The 21,705-nt window shown below is 40.3% G+C and overlaps 1 protein-coding gene across 4 annotated transcripts in view; it reads left to right on the forward strand.

The window, feature by feature from the left end:
• sall4 (spalt-like transcription factor 4) overlaps positions 1-21,705 on the forward strand; it is a 46,103-nt gene that overhangs the window by 16,485 nt on the left and 7,913 nt on the right. For all 4 annotated transcript variants that reach the window (XM_072556525.1, XM_072556527.1, XM_072556526.1 and 1 more), the window contains exon 2: positions 13,767-16,385. In XM_072556525.1, coding sequence (XP_072412626.1) covers positions 13,767-16,385 — 2,619 coding nt within the window. The remainder of the gene's footprint in view (positions 1-13,766; positions 16,386-21,705) is intronic.

The following is a 21,705-nucleotide window of genomic DNA, read 5'->3' on the forward strand; positions in this document are numbered from 1 at the left end:
TGGAATCTGACTTAGCCACAAAGTGTTGCCATTGAAATGAAGTACAAAAGCTGAGATGATCTCCACAACCAATATAAATTACATGCGCATTCCATAGGACACCCATTTCTTCATGGCAAAGGTGTAATTGATCTGATTTTTCAAAAAAAATTCACCCCCCCCCCCCCCCATAACTTGTGCAGTTCCAGTCAATCCTGACAGCAGTACTTAGCACACAGTGTCTTGGCTGGTTACAACTGTTCAGAAATCTGTTTCACAGTAAAGGTACATCTTCAGAAAGGGTCAAAATCTCTCTTCACTCAATGGCTTCTTTTATTTACAGGAGGTGACAAGTAGTCTCAAAGAACAATAGTGCCTTTCACCACATCAATGAACCAAATACTTCTCGGCCAGGGAAGGGTTTTAAAAGAATGATCATTACTGCAGTGTAGGAAATACAGGACTGAAAATGGTTACATTTGGAATACTAATGTAGTAAGTGAGGATCCTGTGATGTTTCTGGAATATTGTGATGCTACTGGACATCTGTTTCTCTTCATAAAGAATTGTTTAGCTAAATAATATTGGAGGTTTGAGGAATCTGAACATATGGAATTAGAACTGCTTCCTAGGTGGCCTGACGGTGTTGTAATTTCAAACTTGTTTTGCTCAGCACGTGTGCATGCAGCTAATTAGATAATTTAAGTTTCCCAATCATTGATAGTTAAATGACTGAAAATCGTGTTCAAATCAGATGTTAATACTGGGCATCATACCGAACAGGTGGTACTCTGCATTACATCATCTGCAGATTTTAATCACTGACACACTTCTCCTTTCTGAATAAATTTATTTTCTCAAAAAAAAACTTGGTATGCATTTTGGAGTTAAAACACCGATTTATGTAAACCTAGTTGTGATGACTTGTGGTAATTTAATCATACCATAGTGTGTCTTTTTTTTAAACAAAATTTAGATAAAAGAACCTAAATGCATTTATATCTTTTTTTCAATGCAGGATGGTAAGTTGATCCTTCAATGTTATGAGTAACAGTAAGAAACCAGGTAGCTAGTCATCTTCGTTTCCCAACTGTTCACTTGAAACTCTCTAATCAATGACATAGTAATTGCTGCAAATTACTATATTAGTTAAGTTGATGTAAAACAAAAGTGGAACCTTTTTTTGCTTTTTGTATTGCTGAGGAGATATGATTTCCTTTCACTCTTAGAGCTTTTGAGGTTCAGATATATTGAGGGACCACATAGAAAATACCTTTTTTCAGCAGTTCTAGCCTGGGGAGGTTTGCTTCCATCCCTGCACCATAGCAAAGGAAATCTACAAGGGATTATCATCTCTGATCACTATGCACTATGTCTGGCTGAAGCGCACATGGATGCGTGTTGGTTGAAAACTAGATTGGGAGAAGGTTTTCATAATTGCTTCTCCCTGACTTTTCCTTCTCTCTGTCCTCCATCCTTGTCCTCGTCCTCTCATCATCCTCATCCCCATCTCTCCAGCCAAGTGTGTTTGAATAACTTAGTTATTGTGCTTGCAGTGCAGATCTGGACATTTTAATAACCACTGTGGTCCTCTAATATTATATTTACTTCATCTTGGACACAATCGAGGTGGGGAAACTGTTCTAATCAAAACTTCTCCTAATTAAAAACCTAAAAATAGTTTTTTTTTACATGGATTCAACAAAATCATTACTGGGCAGAGACATCTTCTCCAGACAAGCATGCAGGAGATTCTATTTGCTTTGGCTAAAATTGCTCAAACCCTATTCAATAGACCTGAGCATATAATCTTAAATTTTTTATGGCTGCATTGCCATGTGTAAATTTACAGTGAACCCCCAGCTGTGGTGATTTTGGTAAATGTAAAGTATTCCACGCCACTGTTTTGAAAAAGTGAAAGGGAGTTGTCCAAGGGTCTCCTGCCAAATTTTAGCTTTTGAGCAGAAAACCCAATTATTTTATCTGTTATTTCATTGCTGTCATGGAACCATGATGTATACAAAATGGCTGTTATATTTCCAACACTGTCCCAGTGACCATACTTCAAAAGCACTCATTGTCTCTGAAGTGTTTGGTTCATTAAAGTTGTGAAAGGTGATATATAAATGTCAATTCTTCCTTTTGAAATTATTCTTCACTGGTTTTGTCACACTCTCAGTGAATAGAAGATTTTTTTTTAGTGGTGTATCTGCTGTGAAGCATAAATTTCTGAAGTGTTTTAACCAGTTTCTTTCTGACACAATGGTTGATTTTTATAATTGAGCTGTATAGGTAAAAGCAAGGACTGCAGAAGCTGGAAACCAGATTCTGGATTAGTGGTGCTGGAAGAGCACAGCAGTTCAGGCAGCATCCGAGGAGCAGTCACGTTGATGTTTCGGGCAAAAGCCCTTCATCAGGAATAAAGGCAGAGAGCCTGAAGGGTGGAGAGATAAGCTAGAGGAGGGTGGGGGGGGGGAGAAAGTAGCATAGAGTACAATAGGTGAGTGGGGGAGGGGATGAAGGCCATAATTGAGCTGTATTCCTGATGAAGGCTTTTGCCCAAAACGTCTATTTTCCTGCCCCTCTGATGCTGCCTGACCTGCTGTGCTTTTCCACACCACTCTAATCTAAACTCTGGTTTCCAGCATCTGCAGTTCTCACTTTTGCCTTGTATAATTGAGAGCATTTTCAACTTGCTTTTAAAGCGGTTTCATTATTTAAGTTTCTTTTGATATGTTTTAAAGGAAAAAAAGGTGAAATTGGATTGTACATTTCCAGGCTGGATAAAATTGTGAGGCTTTACTTCATTCAGATTCTACATGGATTTTGAATGTTTGTAAGCAGAGCTTTGAAAAAAAATTGCAAAACTTCCCAGATAAGCTGAAGTTCAAGGAACATTCAGTCACTGTGCAGGCATAACCTGTTTATAGATATTTATCTTATGAAAAGTCAAAAGTGTATTTTAATGATCTAAAATGCATGAGACTCTAACCTTTTAGTTAAATCTTCTTGGAGCATTCATTTTAGAATCCATAATCTTTGCTGAAAAAATACCTGCCTTGGGAAGAATTTTGCAGAATAAAATACCCTCAAATGATTTTTGAAAAACTCAATGGGTTATTTTAATGCCTGCTATACATAGGTTTGTCGGGTTTTCCTTATCACATCTTCCTTGTGGTTGTACGTTTCTGAGTCGATTGATCTTCTTTAAAGGCTACTTTCCTTCTGTCATTCTCTCTTGCCAAGTTACAGGTGTTTGATAACATTACACTATTTTTGCCAACTGACGGTGTCTTGGCAGGCTTTTCAACTGGGAGTTACCACAGCAGAGCCTACTGTTGTTTTTCTCTGCTTCAGTCTTCTCCTTGAGACTGGACAGAGTCTGCCAACACATTTCTAAGTAGTTAATTTATGTGATTGTCAATCAATCCTCGCTTCTTCCACTGTATTGTAGACTTTAGTTTTCACACTTAGAATCTCACCTCCCCAAAAACTGTTATGCTTATTTGTAGGTTTCTTCTTTTTTCACATTGACTTTTGGCCAAATATATAGATAGTTAGTTATTATTTTCTAATGTCTGGATGTTTCCATTTTTCATCACACAGATCATTCAGTTATGTGACATTATTATTATTATTATTATTATTAATAATATAATCATCATCTTACCAGGAAGTTGCTGTTTCATAGGTGTGTTATCAAGTAAAATGTGACACCAAATTGTGTGCACATATTGGGATAGGTGACCAAAAGCTTGGGTGAAGAAATCTTTGTGTTTTAAAGAGAACAATAGAAAGGCAGTAAGATATGGGGAAAATGTTCTAGAGTTAGGATTTAAGCAACAGAAGGCACAGGAGTGGTAATGGAGATATGCAAGCAGCCAAAACTGGTAATGTGCAGCAATGTAAATGTGTTATTACATCCAGCTGTTGGGGATATGGAGAAAGCACCAAAGCCAAGCTGATGTTTGAACTCACACCCTTTTTTTTTGACCAAGTGCGTAAGAGATCAGTGTTTCTTCAAATTCTACAAAGATAACATTTCTTATGCCAAATATCTTTAAAATCCAGGAATTAGCTTTCTTTTTTTTTGGAATGACCACTAGGTGGTTATATCTGGGACAGGAGAGCTAATACATTTTATGCAAATGCTTTCCTTGCCCTTGTGTATCTAACAGTATAGCACTGTTGTTCACCCTTGGAACTGCCACATAAATATAGTAGGTACCCTTATCAGGAAATTCCTGAGGATTATTTCGGAGACATTGAGACCAACCCAACTTGTGACTTCCTGTGCAAGTGCATATTGGACCTGCTGAAGCTTCCTCAAAAAAAAGTAGTAATGAGCTGATAATGCATACCTTTGATCACATTTATTCTATTAAGCATGAAGCTGGGATATCAACCACAGGTGACTTGTGGTTAGAATGGAGTGTTGCAACCAAACCTAAGGGGATGTTTAGTAGCCTGTATGGTGAAGGATGGGCCATGAATAAATTTCAGCAGAAGAAACAAAGTTTTTTTGTGATACATAACAATAACAACAATATAAAGGTTACATTAACTCTTGGGTTTGAGAAATGTTACTAACAGGAGGTAGATAAGATCCATGTGCCTGTATCAGGAGACATGCCAGAATCCAGCAAACTGATTCACTTCCAGAGACTCTGTGTGTGTGTAATGTCAGAGCTTAACATAACTCAAATATTAAGTCTTGCACAACCATTTACTTTACACTACAAAGAATGCCACTAACTGACAATTATATTTTTTCAAAAAGCTAAGACAAGACTTCAAGCTCCACACATCCAGCCAGAAATTCCATAGTTCCTACTGGAACACACTCCATAACTTGATGCCAGTGCCATTTCTCAGGTCCATATACTGGTTGATTGCAATCATTATAATTCACAGCATACTAACTGATCCATAAAACATAGGAGCAGAAATTAGGTCATTCAGCCCATCCATTCAATCATGGCTAATTTTCTTCACTCCATTCTCCTTGCTTTCTCCCCTTAAACCTTGATCCCATTGACAAAGTCAAGAACCTACCTATCTCTGTCTTAAGTATACTCAATGACCTGGTCTCCACAGCCTTCTGTGGCAGTGAATTGCATGGATTGACCACTCTCTGGCTGAAGAAGTTTTTCTCCTTTCTCCATTCTAAAAGGTCTTCCCTTTTTACTCTAAGGCTATGTCCTCAGGTCCTAGTCTCTCCCACCAATAGAAACATCTTCCCAACACCACCTCTCTTCAGGCCATTCTTTATTCTGGAAGTTTTAATTAGATTTCCCCCTCTTTCCCCCCACCTTTCATCCTTCTAAATTCTATCAAATATACACTGAGACTTCAAACGTTCCTCCTGCATTAAACTTTTCATCCCTGGGACAATTCTTATGAACCTCCTCTGGACGTACTCCAGGGCTGTACATCCTTCCTGAGATCCAAGTAGTGAAGTCCCAAATTTCAGCCTTCTGTGAAAAATCTGGACGACCCTTGGAATTTGTGGCCACTTTCTCTGCAAGTGGAACATAAGGAGCAGCCCATCTTCAATCAGACCACTGCAGGAATGTGAGACACCATCAAGAATGAATTACAATTATGTTGGTCACTCTCAATTGAAAGATTTGTTAACCCTGAGAGTGAACACAACTGCTTTCCCAACTGTATGAGTAAATAAAAGCCCATGGATTATTTTTTGTTTGAGTTAACTTGTCTTGACTCCATTAGCTAAATATTTTTGAAATTACAACTATTCATAATGTGTCTACTGCTCCCTCTAGGGTAAATTTACTATAAGCCTCACTCTGCAAAAATTCATTTGAACTTTATGCAAGAGAAAAATATTTTAAAATGGAAGCTGTCATGCATGGTTGGGGGGGTGGGGGGAATTAAAAAAATTAATTCATTGTATTTTTTTTTAAACTGAACTTCTTTTTGTCTTTTTCAGTTTCCCGTCTCACCAATCCCTCCCCTGCCCCCAAACCGCAATAATTCATGATGCCTTTGGTCTGCAACAAACTACTCTTTAGTAGTTTGGTTGGTTAAAGTTACTTAGTTAATTCTCTCATACTAGAGTAAAATTCCATGGATATTGACGATTATCTTGTCATTTGCCTTTGTGGTCTTTTATTGATGTGTGGCCTTTTGACCAAAATTGCTTTGCTGTCATAAAGCAATCTTCAGTATAAATTGTGTATTATGTTTCTCACCGAGGATGAAACTGTCTGTCTGTGGATGCTACTTGCTACAGCTTGGTCACTCTTTTAACAACTCACGTTTCTACTTAACGTTCCAAAACTGCTAGTGAAACTGAGGCTTTGTTCATCAGGTGGTATTTGTAGAAAAGAAAGGTGAAGAAATAACTTAGAAGGTCTATAGGCATTTCACATTGCGAGAGAATAAAATACCTTAACCATTAAATGTCTGGGCATTTATTTGGTGTTACTGACGGTACCTCCAGGCATTTCCTAACAGAATTAACTGGTAGTAATTAAGCAGATCTGTTTGTTGTTTTAATTTTAAGTTTCTTCCATTTTAAAAGCATGTTGTCTTCCTTTCACATTAAATTCTAGGCAAGTGGCTAACAGTTGTAAACACAAACAGCATCCCTTGTAAAACTCAACTTGTATAATAGCTTTCAAGTTACAGCATTTAAGAATTTGTTACCACTTTGTAACAATCCAAATTTAACTTGAACCTGCTAACTTTTTAAAATTTTATTTCTGATATCTGATTCACTCCAAATTTTATAGCATGTATCTTGGTGCAGAGTTTTATGGATACTTGTGAAAGAAAGCTTGTCCAATAGGTGCCCCTTCAATTGGGATTATAGTTTTTCCAGTATTTAGCATTTTGGGTAAATTAATAGATGATGCAGTGCTGAGCAGAGCTTCAAGAAGGATCTTATCTGCGTAAAGTTAGTTGATCTTGACCGCGTGATATTGGTGCTACAAGTTGAGTCACCATTAATGACCTGTTGCTGGACAGCAAAAGTGTCTGCTTCACAGAATCCCTAGAGTGTGGAGTTGGCCATTTGGCCCAACAAGTCCACACTGACACACTCAAGCTTAACCCATCCAGACCCATTCCCCTATCCTATTACTCCATGTTATAAAGGGATTCTGGGTAATCCAAGATGGAGGACAGGAAACATTTTTGGCTGTAAGAGCTGCTCCTTTCTTTTTGAGGTATTTTAGGTGTTTGAGGTGATTTCCTCGAATTCCAGGAGCAGCAAATACTGTTTTATATGCTGTTGCATTGTTTTGGAACTTTGGGGAAAAAAATTCAAAACAGCAGCAGTTTAAGAGGGAGCAGAGCAGGCAAAGGAAGCACATGGTGAGGACAGTGCAGGAGAGAGAGCGAACACCTGCACAGTTACTGCATTTGCTGTTTGAATTCGGGTATCGCTGGACATCGGAGTGCATCTGGAAAAATTAACAAACAGTGACATTCACACCTAATCTTTGAGGAACTGTTGGGCGAAGGTCACAGCACAGAATCAGATAAATTAATTGTTGTTTTAAGTCTGTCCGAGAGAGGCTGCAGTAGTGAGTATAGTGGATTCTTTCTTGATTATATGTTTTTGGAGATGAGTCTCTTGATTAAACGTAAAATATAAGCCATAGCTATTAATTTAACCTGGGGCAGTGTTTGTAGAGGAATAAGATGGTGTTATTTTCTGGGTCTGTAAATTGTGAAGGAGCAAAAATTGCCTTAGCAGTGCTATGTACGTCTTGTCAGACGTGGGAGTTTAAAGAGAATTTAAGGGTTACTGTGGATTATATCGGCCCTAAATGCTGTTGGATGCTAATCTTATCAGATCGAGTGGAGAGACGGACAGAAGTGATGAGGAATTTGCAACAGCAACAGTATGTGATGGATGGCGGTTATAAGAAGGGGGGGAAACGTCTCAGATACAGTCACATAGATGGGTTAACTCCAGGAAGGGTGAGAGAGATCGGCACCTAGGGCAGGAGTCTTTTGTGTATGTACCCATTTCAAACAGGTATGTTTTGGAAAATGTAGGGGGTGATGGATTCTCAGGGGAACGTAGCACGAGCAACCAAGTTTCTGGTATTGAGACTGTCTCGAATGCAACGAGGGGTATGTCGGCTTCCAAGAGATTAATTGTGTTAGGGGATTCGGTAGTTAGAGGTACAGACAGACGTTTCTGTGGCCAGTAGAGAAAAAGCAGAATGGTGTGTTGTTTCCCTGGTGCCAGGATCAAGGATGTCTCAGAGGGTGCAGAATGTTCTCACAAGGGAGAGGGGCCAGCAGGAAGTCATTGTCCACATTGGTACCAATGACCATTGGAAGGGAAAAGGTTGAGATTCTGAAGAGAGATTACAGAGAGTTGGGCAAAAATTTAAAAAGGATGTCCTCAAGGGTAGTAATATCTGGACTACTCCCAGTGCTACAAGCTAGTGAGGGCAGGAATAGGAGGATAGAGCAGACGAATGCATGGCTGAGGAGCTGGTGTATGGGAGAAGGATTCACAGTTTTGTGAATCATTGGAATCTCTTTTGGGGTAGAAGTGGCCTGTACAAGAAGGACGGATTGCACCTAAGTTGGAAGGGGACTAATATACTGGCAGGGAACCTTGCTAGAACTGCTTGGGAGGATTTAAACTAGTAAGGTGGGGGGGTGGTGGGACCCAGGGAGAGAGTGAGGAAAGACATCGATCCGAGACTGGTACAGTTGAGAACAGAAATGAGTGAAACAGTCGGGGCAGGCAGGGACAAGGTAGGACTAATAAATTAAACTGCATTTATTTCAATGCAAGGGGCCTAACAGGGAAGTCAGATGAACTCTGGGCATGGTTAACAATATGGGATTGGGATATCATAGCAATTACAGAAACATGGCTCAGGGATGGGCAGGATGGGCAGTCTAATGTTCCAGGATACAAATGCTACAGGAAGGATAGAAAGGGAGGTGAGAGAGGAGAGGGAGTGGCATTTTTGATAAGGGATAGCATTACAGCTGTGCTGAGGGGGGAATATTCACAGAAATACATCCAGGGAAGTTATTTGGGTGGAACTGAGAAATAAGAAAGGGATGATCACCTTATTGGGATTGTATTACAGACTCCCCAATAGTCAGAGGAAAATTGAGAAATAAACTTTGTAAGGAGATCTCAGCTATCTGTAAGAATAATAGGGTAGTTATGGTAGGGGATTTTAACTTTCCAAACACCGACTGGGACTGCCATAGTGTTAAAGGTTTAGATGGAGAGGAATTTGTTAAGTGTGTACAAGACAATTTTCTGATTCAGTATGTGGATGTACCTACTAGAGAAGGTGCAAAACTTGACCTACTCTTGGGAAATAAGGCAGGGCAGGTGACTGAGGTGTCAGTGGGGGAGCACTTTGGGGCCAGCGACCATAATTCTATTCGTTTTAAAATAGTGATGGAAAAGGATAGGTCAGATCTAAAAGTTGAGGTTCTAAATTGGAGTAAGGCCAATTTTGACGGTATTAGGCAAGAACTTTCGAAAGCTGATTGGAGGCAGATATTTGCAGGTAAAGGGATGGCTGGAAAATGGGAAGCCTTCAGAAATGAGATAACAACAAGAATCCAGAGAAAGTATATTCCTGTCAGGGTGAAAGGGAAGGCTGGTAGGTATAGGGAATTTTGGATGACTAAAGACATTTGAGGGTTTGGTTAAGAAAAAGAAGGAAGCATATGTCAGGTATAGACAGGATAGATCGAGTGAATCCTTAGAGTATAAAGAAAGTAGGAGTATACTTAAGAGGGAAATCAGGAGGGCAAAATGGGGACATAGCTTTGGCAAATAGAATTAAGGAGAATCCAAAGGGTTTTTACAAATAATTAAGGACAAAAGGGTAACTAGGGCCCCTCAAAAATCAGCAAGGTGGCCGTTGTGTGGAGCCACAGAAAATGGGGGAGATATTAAATGAATATATTGCGTCAGTATTTACTGTGTAAAAGGATATAGAAGATATAGACTGCAGAGAAATAGATGGTGACATCTTGCAAAATGTCCAGATTACAGAAGAGGATGTGCTGGATATCCTGAAATGGTTAAGTGGATAAATCCACAAGACCTGATCAGGTGTACCCGAGAGCTCTGTGGGAAGCTAGAGAAGTGATTGCTGGGCCTCTTGCTGAGATATTTATATCATCGATAATCATAAGTGAGGTGCTGGAAGACTGGAGGTTGGCTAATGCGGTGCTACTGTTTAAGAAGGGCGGTAAAGACCAGCCAGGGAAGTATAGACCAGTGAGCCTGAACTCTGTGGTGGGCAAGTTGTTGGAGGGAATCCTGAGGGACAGGATGTACATGTATTTGGAAAAGCAAGGACTGATTGATTGGAATAGTCAGCATGGCTTTGTGCGTGGCAAATCATTGAGTTTTTTGATGAGGTAACAAAGAGGATTGATGAGGGCAGAGCGGTAGATGTGACCTATATGGACTTCAGTAAGGCGTTCGACAAGGTTCCCCATGGGAGACTGATTAGCAAGGTTAGATCTCATGGAATACAGGGAGAACTAGCCATTTGGATACAGAACTGGCTCGAAGGTAGAAGACAGAGGGTGGTGGTGGAAGGTTGTTTTTCAGACTGGAGGCCTGTGACCAGTGGAGTGCCACAAGGATCGGTGCTGGGTCCTCTACGTTTTGTTACTTACGTAAATGATTTGGATGCGAGCATAAGAGGTACAATTAGTAAGTTTGCTGATGACACCAAAGTTGGAGGTGCAGTGGACAGCAAAGAGGGTTACCTCTGATTACAACACGATCTGTACCAGATGGGCCAATGGGCTGAGAAGTGGCAGATGGCGTTTAATTCTGATAAATGCGAGGTGCTGCATTTTGGCAAAGCAAATCTTAGCAGGACTTATACACTTAATGGTAAGGTCCTAGGGAGTGTTGCTGAACAAAGAGACCTTGGAGTGCAGGTTCATAGCTTCTTGAAAGTGGAGTCGCAGGTAGATAGGATAATGAAGAAAGTGTTTGGTTAGACCACTGTTGGAATATTGTGTGCAATTCTGTTCTTCCTATCAGAAAGATGTTGTGAAACTTGAAAGGGTTCAGAAAAGATTTATAAGGATGTTGCCAGGGTTGGAAGATCTGAGCTACAGGGAGAGGCTGAACAGGCTGGGGCTGTTTTCCCTGGAGCGTCTGAGGCTGAGGGGTGACCTTAGAGGTTTACAAAATTATGAGGGACATAGATAGGAGAAATAGACAAAGTATTTTCCCCGGGTTTGGGGGAGTCCAGAACTAGAGGGCATAGGTTTAGGGTGAGAGTGGAAAGATATAAAAGAGCCCGAAGGGGCAACTTTTTCACAGAGGGTGGTACGGGTATGGAATGAGCTGCCAGAGGATGTGGTGGAGGCTGGTACAATTGCAACATTTAAAAGGCATCTGGATGGGTATATAAATAGGAAGGGTTTGGAAGGATATGGGCCGTGTGCTGGCAGGTGGGACTAAATTGGGTTGGGATATCTGGTTGGCATGGACAGGTTGGACTGAAGGGTCTGTTTCCATGCTGTCCACCTCTATGACTCTATTTACCCCTGCCTAATGCACCTAACTTACAACTCCTTGAACACTAAGGACAATTTAGCATGGCCAATTCACCTAAATCTGCACATCTTTGGGTTGAGGGAGGAAACTGGAGCACCCAGAGGAAACCCACGTAGACACTGAGAATATGCAAACTCCACACAGACAGTCACCTAAGGCTAGAATCAAACCCGTGATATTGGTCCATGGCAATGTGAGGCAGCCGTGCTAACCACTGAACCACCGTGCCACCCATTATCCATCACCTTTGCCGTTTAACCACTTCCTATTCTCCACTCCGCTCTTTTTGAGTCATTGTGTTTCTTCTCTTTTTTTTGCGTGTTTCTCATTGTCTTAATTTTCGTGTTGTTTTGAAATAAAGTGGAAATAATTAATTTGCAATTTATATGTCTGACTTATCTCCAAATATTGTGTTGTTTTTTTAACCTCTTCTTTTCAATTCGAGATTTATCTTTCAAACATTTTTTTTTCTTCGTATTCCACAGACTTTCAGGATGCTAGAAGCAGCTAGCTATTTATGTGAAACAGAATTCCGTACTAAATCAGACACGCCATTATGCATTTTGTGCAGCTATACACACTGTGAGCACTTGCTTATCATGTATTGTGACTACAGGGGCAAACTAGCTGTCTGTGCCCTTTCAGTGGCTGTCATCACTGCCAGCAATGCATCAGTGAGGTGCCTGCATCAAAGAATAAGAGCAATAAAATTAGTGTTGTCAGATGAATGCAAATCCTAGGTTAGTAATTTGCTCAGTGCCCTACACAATGCTGGTGTGTACACCTCACTACCTCCCTCCAGCTTTACAATGTGCTGCCTTGTTGCATATTGTCTCTGGAAGTGAGGCAGTAGAGTATCCAGATAAGAGGTGACCATGATACTAAACAGGGGAGTACAACTGAGGATGCCAAGTGGAGTGGGAAAGTGGAATGCTGATCAGAGTTGCAAGCCCAGTTTGTAAGTTTGCTCACTGAGGTGGAGGGTTTATTTTCAGATGTTTTGTCACCATGCTAGGTAGCATCATTAAGCCTCCAGTAAAACTCCAGTGTTATGTCCTGCTTTCTATTTATGTGTCTTGGTTTCTTAAGATGGGTGATTATCGTTTCCAGTGCTTTTTCTTGGAGGATGGTAGATGGTGTCCAAATCCATCTGCTCATTGATGGAGACTCAGTTAGAATGCCAGGCCTCCAGGAAGACACACAAATAGAAAGCAGGACATAACACCAGCCCTTCACCAAAGTCTCACTGATGATGCTACCTAGCATGATAATGAAACATCTGAAAACAAATTTTCCACCTCAGCGAGCAAACTTACAACCTGGACCTTAACCTAAGCTACAAATCTTCTCAAAAATCACAGTTGCAAGCTGCATGAGGTTTGTACCACAAGCGCACATATCGGTAGAGTTGCTGTCAATGTCTGACAAGTGGCAGCAGCACAGACAACCTCTGACATAGTGGTGATAGGAGATGCTTGTAAAGTTGTATTGATTGCTTTTTTGGTGAATTCTTGCAAAACCATTTTGGATTTATTTACAGGATTTAGGAGATTGAAACTAATTGACAATTTGATTACCTTTTTAATGAATTTTAGTTGCCTTTTGCTTTTATTAACTGACCAATGTTAAAATTTAACTAGTAGGGCACGCAGAAGAAATGTGACAATTAGGTTGAGCATTGGGAAGGGAAATAGTTTTTGAACCAGACTGTTAAAAATGATCAATAAGGATTGGTTCCAGTGTGTTTTTTCTTTTTCCCCTTGCTGGCTGCTTAACCATAAAACGTGTGGGGGTCTTGATCAGAGATATTGGTGTCCAAAGATTTCACTGGAGATAAGTGAATATCTATTTGCCGTGAGCGAGGGAATTGATCTTTCAAGAAGAGATGATGCTACTTTGACTGTGGAACTTGGATCATGGGGTTAAAACCGCTCAAGTCCTATCATTGCCTAGAAATAAGTGACTAATGTGATAGTTTGCCCCTTCAACTTATGCTGGAGTTGATTATATTTAGACAATGTTAAGTAATGAACGAAAAAGGTATTTTTTTTAAGTTGACAGTCAATTTAATGCTTCATACACTATTTGTGATATAACCGGCATGTTAATGATTTTCTTACCTGGGGTGACTTTAAATGGGCAAATTCCTTGCCATTGTTGATTCATTGTGAAAGTGAATATCTACCATACTTTATACACAATGTAGTTACTGTGCTTTTCTGACCTCTCACAGGTTCTGAGGAATGTCAGGATGATGGAGATGGGGAAGTAAGCGCAAAGAAATGCAGGACTGAGGAAACAAACATCTGTAGGAAATGTTGTGCTGAATTCTTTGATCTCTCCAAGTTCCTTGAGCACAGGAAAAATTGCACTAAAAACCCACCAGTTTTGATTATGAATGAAGGTGAGAGGGAAATGTCTCCAAAAGACAGCCCGGAATCTTGTCCAGATAACTTTGCAAATGGCCAACTGAATGATCAATCAAAAACTAATGATAGCCCTGAAGAAAAGGTGCATGAACAGAGTGAAACTGCTGAAATGACCGTTGATATTGTAGAATCTCAAAAATCATGTGCCTCAAGTGCTGCCACCAGTTTACATCCAGCCTCTGAAATGAGCTATGTGTCCCAATCTAAAATACCAAACACTAACGTCACACTGGAGACTATTCAGAACACTAAAGTGGCAGTGACTCAACACATTTCAGACAGTGTGCCTACCAGCAATTCAAATGCAACTGGAAACGTCAATGTCATTCCTATCTTGCTTGAGCAATTGGTCTGTTTGCAGCAGCAACAACTCCAGCAGATTCAGTTAACTGAGCAAATCCGCATCCAAGTGGCAATGATGGCCCCTCATTCTCTGCATCCTTCCATCGTTGCAGCTGCAGACCCCCTTAAAGCACTAGGGGCTCACCTGTCACAACAGCTTTCTGCTGCTGCTGCTTTAATTGGGCAGAAAGTTGGTAGCCAGACCTTTACTATGGATGGTTTTAAACCAGTACAGCTACCTCATTCGTCTGTTGGTACAACTCATTATAATAAAGGTTTACACCACTCTGAGTCAGGGTCTCTTCAAACGGCTAGTGCTTTAGCTACATTAACCTCCAAGCCTGATTCCATTTCTTGCTCTGAAAACTCCACCAGGCTTAAACATGGCAACCTCACAAGCCAAGCTGCCAGATTTCCAAACCCATTGCTACCTCAGTCTCCAAATCCAGCAACTATCCACAACCCACTGATTGGACTATCTGCAGCTTCGGCTGCACGAAATCAGAAAGGCAAGCCTCCAAATGTTGCAGTGTTTGAAACCAAGTCCAGTTCAGAAGAGTCCTTTTTCAAACACAAGTGCAAGTTTTGTGGCAAAGTATTTGGAAATGACAGTGCTCTGCAGATTCACATCCGTTCCCACACTGGTGAAAGACCTTACAAATGCAACATCTGTGGCAATCGTTTTACAACCAAAGGCAATCTGAAGGTCCATTTCCAGCGGCACAAGGAGAAGTACCCCCATATCCGAATGAATCCATATCCCGTTCCTGAACATCTGGACAATGTTCCAACTAGCAGTGGAATTCCCTATGGCATGTCAATACCTGTTGACAATTCGGCTAACTGGGTGGACACCAAGCCTGTCTTGCAAACATTGTCCAATTCGGTTGGAATGAAGCTGTCATCTAGTTTTGAGGATACTTCAGAAAAGGTACCTGTGAGTGAGTTTCTGCAAAGACGATCTCCAGCAGTGAGTGAAACTGCTTCAATGTCTTCAAATGTCAGCAACTATGAATCTAACCTAGAAATAAAGCCTACAAATGAAAATGGCAGTGCACCTACTTTGGCTACATCCATTATGCCAGAAACCTCAAAACCCAAGTTATCTTTCAGTAACATTCTTGATAATAGCCAAGCATCTGAGACATTCAAACTCCAACAGCTGGTAGAGAATATAGACAAAACATCCACTGACCCAAATGAATGTGCTGTATGTCATCGTATACTAAGTTGCCAAAGTTCACTCAAAATGCATTACCGTACTCATACTGGTGAAAGACCATTCAAATGTAAAGTTTGTGGCAGAGCGTTTTCTACAAAAGGCAACCTGAAGACTCACTATGGGGTACATCGAGCAAAACCACCACTACGAGTGCAGCATTCATGTCCTATATGCCACAAGAGATTCACCAACGCTGTTGTTCTTCAGCAGCACATTAGAATGCACATGGGAGGTCAGATCCCGAACACACCTTTACCGGAGGGCTATTATGATGGTTCTGATCCAGAGCCAGCATTGGCTGATGAAAGTGCTGAACTTGACAGCAGTTTTACTGATGAAAATTTGGATGAATCTGAGTTAGAAGGGGACAAAGGTACAAAGGTGCCTACAGTTGAGTATTCAAAACCAGTTTTGCCTTACAGTGACTTGCCAGCCAACTCTCCTTTGTTAGTATTCTCAAATATAGCTGCTTTAGAGAGTCAGATGAAAATGATTAATTCCAGTGTGAACTTACAACGTCAGAGCAGTTTGAAATCTGGTGAGAATGGCTCCCCAGAAAATGAAGGTGTGACTAATGATTCTCCAGCAGTTGGGGATCAAGAATACCCGAATAATCCAAGTCCAGGTGCTTCAGAATCTGCATTGTTCCAAGCTTCATCTCCTGTGAATAGCTATAATGGTAGTCATCTGTCAAAGTCGCCAGGATTTCCAATGCCTTCTGAGAGTTCAGAAACAAAAACTGAGCCTGTTGAGACATCTGAGCTACCAAATGATGGTGCATTAGATTTAACATCTGCCAATATTCATCGCAAAATTAAGGAAGAAGTGCCTAGTATACCTTTTACTAATGGGGACTGCAGTAAGTATGCAAAAACATTAATAATGTAAACATTATAAATAGCTCTAGTCTGTTGTCTGAGTCTGTAGTTGAAATTTCATAAATCCAGTTAAGTGTCTATCTTGAAATAAGAATACTCCTTCGAATAAATCCTGCTAATAGTTAATTAGAACTTTTTTGTATTTGAAATTTTAAAGAAAAGAATAATTGTATAGATAATTGATTCTTTAAATGTGCTCTGATCCTTTTCTCTTAACTGTTTTAAACCATGATGAATCCCTGGGTGGAATTTCCCCTCCCTGGAGGAGAAAAGATTGGGCAAGTTTACTGTGGAGAGACACTGGTCCCTTTTTCTTGCCACCTCCCCTCTTTAGTTCTGGATAAGAAGGTCCATTGGGAAAGTTTTGACTTATCTACCAGTTAAGACTGTTAAATTAACAGTCACATGAGGGCTTCTACTTTGTTATAACCCTGGATGATGGAGGCATGAGTTGGGGTCTGGCAGGTAAGAGGTTGCTGCTGAAAGCCATCCACTTCCCTTGCCTCTGATTTCCTCTCCTTCCCTCAGTCTTGCTTTCATCTTCTCACTATTGGATTACCTGAAGAATGGACCTGAACTGGTCTTTTGGCTGGCACCTACTTAGACGCTGGGACTTCTTATAAGAGTAAGATACTCACCTGAAGCTCACTAGGCAGCTCATAGTAAGCAGATTTGGTTTGAATTTAGAGTTTGCTGTTCTAGGTAGCAAGGTAGTCAATACCTAGACTGCAGTTTTTAGACTGTTGAGATGACAATATTTCAGTTACATTAAACAGTTATTTGATTACGCTATTGGAGTAAAACCGCACATGATTGCTTTACTCAGTGTTTTTTAGATTTTGTTTTAATGCAGTAGAGGAAAGGAATAATAATGATCTTCACTTTGTGTTTCTCCTTCAGTTTTGTGTGTGCTGATTTGAAGTTGAGGCGTTGAGGTCAGCATTCATGGGACTTTTTTCTTTGTGTCCGCAACTAAGCCTGCACTCATCTGCATGGTTTCCTGGATGATAATGAACATAAGCCTGATTCCTCCTTTGTAGATGTCCTATCTCCAGTATCCCAAAGGTTTTGGAACCAATTGTAGCATCCCTGTTACTGGGCAAGCATAGATCAATGAACTGTGGCATCTGAGTTTAAACCTGAGAAATAGCACACTCCATTAGTAACTGCATTTAACTTTTTTTTATCAGCCTTAGCAGTAGTAGAAAGATGTGTGTATTTTGGCTTTGTACTTTAAAATTTGCCTGACTAAATCTTATTAAAATTTTGAAGAGTATAACCCAAAGTCTGAAGATTTGATTGCTGGTGCATATTGAGTTAATTTTATATCAGCTGGGAGGCTAGGGATGCCATAGCTGACTTCAGCTCCCTTAGTTGAGTGGAATTTAGCCAATGCCCCTTTTTTTTTTTCTTGTCAGCCCAACTGGCAAGTCATTTATTTCTATGTTCTATGAGACAATCTGAGATGTCTTTTTGTAGTTGAATATTTTTTGATGCTTATTAGATTAGATTCCCCACAGTGTGGAAACAGGCCCTTCGGCCCAACAAGTTCACACCATCTCTCCGAAGAGCAACCCACCCAGACCCATTCACCTACATTTACCCCTTCACCTAACACTACAGACAATTTAGTATGGCCAATTCACCTAACCTGCACATTTTTGGACTGTGGGAGGAAACCGGAGCACCTGGAGGAAACCCACGCAGACACTGGGAGAATGTGTAAACTCCACACAGACAGTTGCCTGAGGCAGGTATTGCCTGGCGCTGTGAGGCAGCAGTGGTCAACTGAGCTGCTGTTTTTATATTGCTAATTTATTTTGCACAGAATGTGATCAGTGATTGACTAAGCCATTGTCAAGGACAATGTCAGTGGCTTAGTCATTGTACATCCTTTAGTCTGTTCCATTCCTTCCTTTTTGCCATTTTTAACTTTTTGTTTCTCCTCCAGTTTTTATATTTAGATACTGTATGGATTATATTCTTACCACTGTTTTGGCATGATTTAATCTGTCTTCTAACCCTTAGCACATTAAAAATTCTGCTAGTATCTTCCTTCTGGAAATGATTTAAATACCTGCCTTCTAGTTTCCAATTCACTAATCGGAGAAACCATCTTGATGTCTTTTTATACTTTTTTAAAAAAAACTTTTCCTAATCAATTTAATATCGGTAGAGTCAGCTTTTTTTCTTTTTAATACTAATCTCAAAGAATAACTTATCACTTTAGCATCCTTTCCATTGCCTTGACCTCCTTCCAAAATGCAAACTCATTTCCAACAAAACTTTTGGGGGATTGTAACCGAAGCTAGATTAGGATTGCTGAACAGATTTTTCACAATCTAGTTTGAAATGATTGTAGCTATGTAGAATAAGAAAATGTGCATGGGTTTTCAATTGAGTATGTAAATCAACTATTGTGGCTTTGGTGCCTTATCTAAAACATTTGGATATCTGTGATACAGATATTACAATTTATGGTGCTCACAACTCTGATATACAACTCTGGTTTGGGGATCAGCTATCATCAGTCTGCATGTGATACGTTCAGGTAGAGTTTACTTTTTGAGCACGAGCATCACTCCATCTAAGCAATAGAACACTTTCTTTTCTTATGGACAAACTACAACATGGGCCAAATAAATACTAGTTCAGAAAACTGGGGTTGTTACAGAATTATTTAAAATGAATACAGTCAGCTACAAGCATTTCAATTTAGTTCACAACTCCCTCTTGGAATCTGTTCTTTTCTTCCAAGCTGGTGTATCCTAAGCATTATGGCACTACTTTTGCAGAACTTTTTTGCTCCTTTGATCACCTTTTTAACTGTTGCAAATTTCAACTTTGCTCACAATGATCTGGAGCACTCTGATACTGATTAAAATCTGAAGATCAGAACAGTATTATTGCATGTATAATATGATCTTGCGCAGACCATATATGTGCCTTGACTTCAAAATAGCTGAAAGGTATTCTCTAGTTATATGAAACTGATGGTATATGAAAGAAGCCAGTTTGTTTACCAATGTATGAATGATCAGGATATGGGTTACAAATAAGCTGTATCTATTTTCTTCCAATCGGTAACTGTGCACCTTGTTCCTATTAAAGGTCTGAACTCACTTGTAAATTAGTTAACCTTCTAGCCCATCACAAAGAAAGTTCATGATTCATTGCTTGGCCTGGAGTGGTTTTTAAAATCTCTTTTCAATTCGTGGGGTGATGGTGTAATGGCAATGTTGCTGGACCAGTAATCTTGAGGCTAATGTTCTGAGGTCATGGGTTCAAAACTGACTAAGAAAGCTGTTGGAACATATGACTAAATGAGAATTATAGCATCATAGAGATCTACACGATGGAAACAGACCCTTCGGTCCAACTTGTTCATGCCGAACAGACATCCTAAATAAATCTAGTCTCATTTACCAGCATTTTGTCCAAATCCCTCCTCTTACTCATATACCCATCCAGATGCCTTTTTAAACTTTGTAATTGTACCAGCTCCACCACTTCCTCTGGCAGCTCATTTCATAAGTTTCATGAAAAAGTGGCCCTTTGTGTCCTTTATTTTAAATCTTCCCCCTCGCCTTTAACCTATATACTCTGGTTTTGGACTCCCCCACTCTGGGGTAAAAGACCTTGTCTATTTATCTTGTCCCTGTCCCTTGTGATTTTATTGAGGATTATAAGGTCAGCCCTCCGCTTCAGACACTCCAGGGAAAACCACCCCAGTCTATTCAGCCTCTCCCTATAGCTCAAAGCCTCCAACCCTGGCAACATCCTTTGCAAATCTTTTCTGAACTCTTTCAAGTTTCATAACATCCTGTAGCAGGGACACTAACCTCAGTCATGTGACCGTGAAGCCAGTTTTCATGATAATCGCAATCTTCCCTGAAAGGGGTAAATTGGGAAATCTGTGTACAACAGGTGTGGCATAGCCTAGATATGACTCCATATTCTGGAAATGGGACTAGATTAATTTAGGATATCTAGTTGGCATGGTTTCTGTGCTGTACTGCTCTGTGACTCTGAATCTAAGAACGGTAGGCCTTGAGCGTGTTCCACAATTCAGTGAGGTCATGGCTGATCTGTGGCCTAATTCCATATACCTGCCTTTAGCCCATATCACTTTTAAAAACTCTTTCTTAAATTTAAATCGGAGATGTTTTTTATATAAACAATTGATTTAGCATTGGCTGCCATCTTGTGGAATAGAGTTCCACCCTTTGTGTGTAGAAATGCTTCCGAACATCTGTCTTGAACAGTCTGTTCCTAATTCTCAGATTGTGTCCTCTAGTTCAAGAACCTCCAACCAGTGGAAATAAAAATAAATTATCTACTGTCTTTTCCTGTTCAGTATCTTGATGGCTTAAATCACATCATCCCTTTTCAACATTCTAAATTTTAGAGCATTCAAGTCTAATTTTGTAGAATCTCTTCTCAAACTTAAACCCTGAAGTTCAGGTATCATCTTCTTAAACCTATGATGTACTCCATCCAGGTCTAACTTTTTCCTTCATAAGATGTGGGCCCAGATCTGTTCACAGTACTCCAAATGGGCTTTAACTGGGGTTTTATATAGCAGCAGTATCATCGTATTCCAGTCCTCTAGATATAAAGGTTAGCATTCCATGAGCTTTCTTGATTATTCTCTGCACTTGTACATGGCAATTTGAAGATCTTTGCACCTGAATCCCCAAGTCTAATTGGACATCCACTGTATTTACTGTCATGCCATCTGGAAAGTACCCTTTTTTTGGGCAGCACAGTGACTTAGTGGTTAGCACTGCTGCCTCACACACAAGCGGGGATCCAGATTTGATTCCAGTCTCTGTGTGCAGACTCCATACATACAGTTGCGTTCTCCCGGTGACTGGGTGGGTTTCCTCCGGGTGCTCTGCTTTCCTTCCATAGTCCAGAGATGTGCAGATTAGATGGATTGGCCATGCTAGGTTCCCATAGTATCCAGGGATGTGCAGGCTAGGTGGATTAGCATGGGAAATGCAGGGTTACAGAGATCAGATGGAGGTGGGTTTGGGTGGGATGCTGTTCGGAGGTTGGTGTGGACTCATTGGACTGAATAACCTGCTTTTACATGTTAGGGATTCCAAGTTTTTAGTCCAAAATGGATAACCTCACTTTTTTTTATTGATCTCTATATGCTCCATTTTACCCAATCACCTAGTCATTTCTCATCAAATTTGGAAGTATGTCTTTCTATGGCATTATCCAAGTTGTTGCTAAATAACGTAAATAGGGCAGTATGGTGGCTGTGGTTAGCACTGCTGCCTCACAGCACCA

This window comes from Chiloscyllium punctatum, chromosome 37, assembly GCF_047496795.1.
Source record: "Chiloscyllium punctatum isolate Juve2018m chromosome 37, sChiPun1.3, whole genome shotgun sequence".
Classification (NCBI taxonomy): Eukaryota; Metazoa; Chordata; class Chondrichthyes; order Orectolobiformes; family Hemiscylliidae; genus Chiloscyllium; species Chiloscyllium punctatum.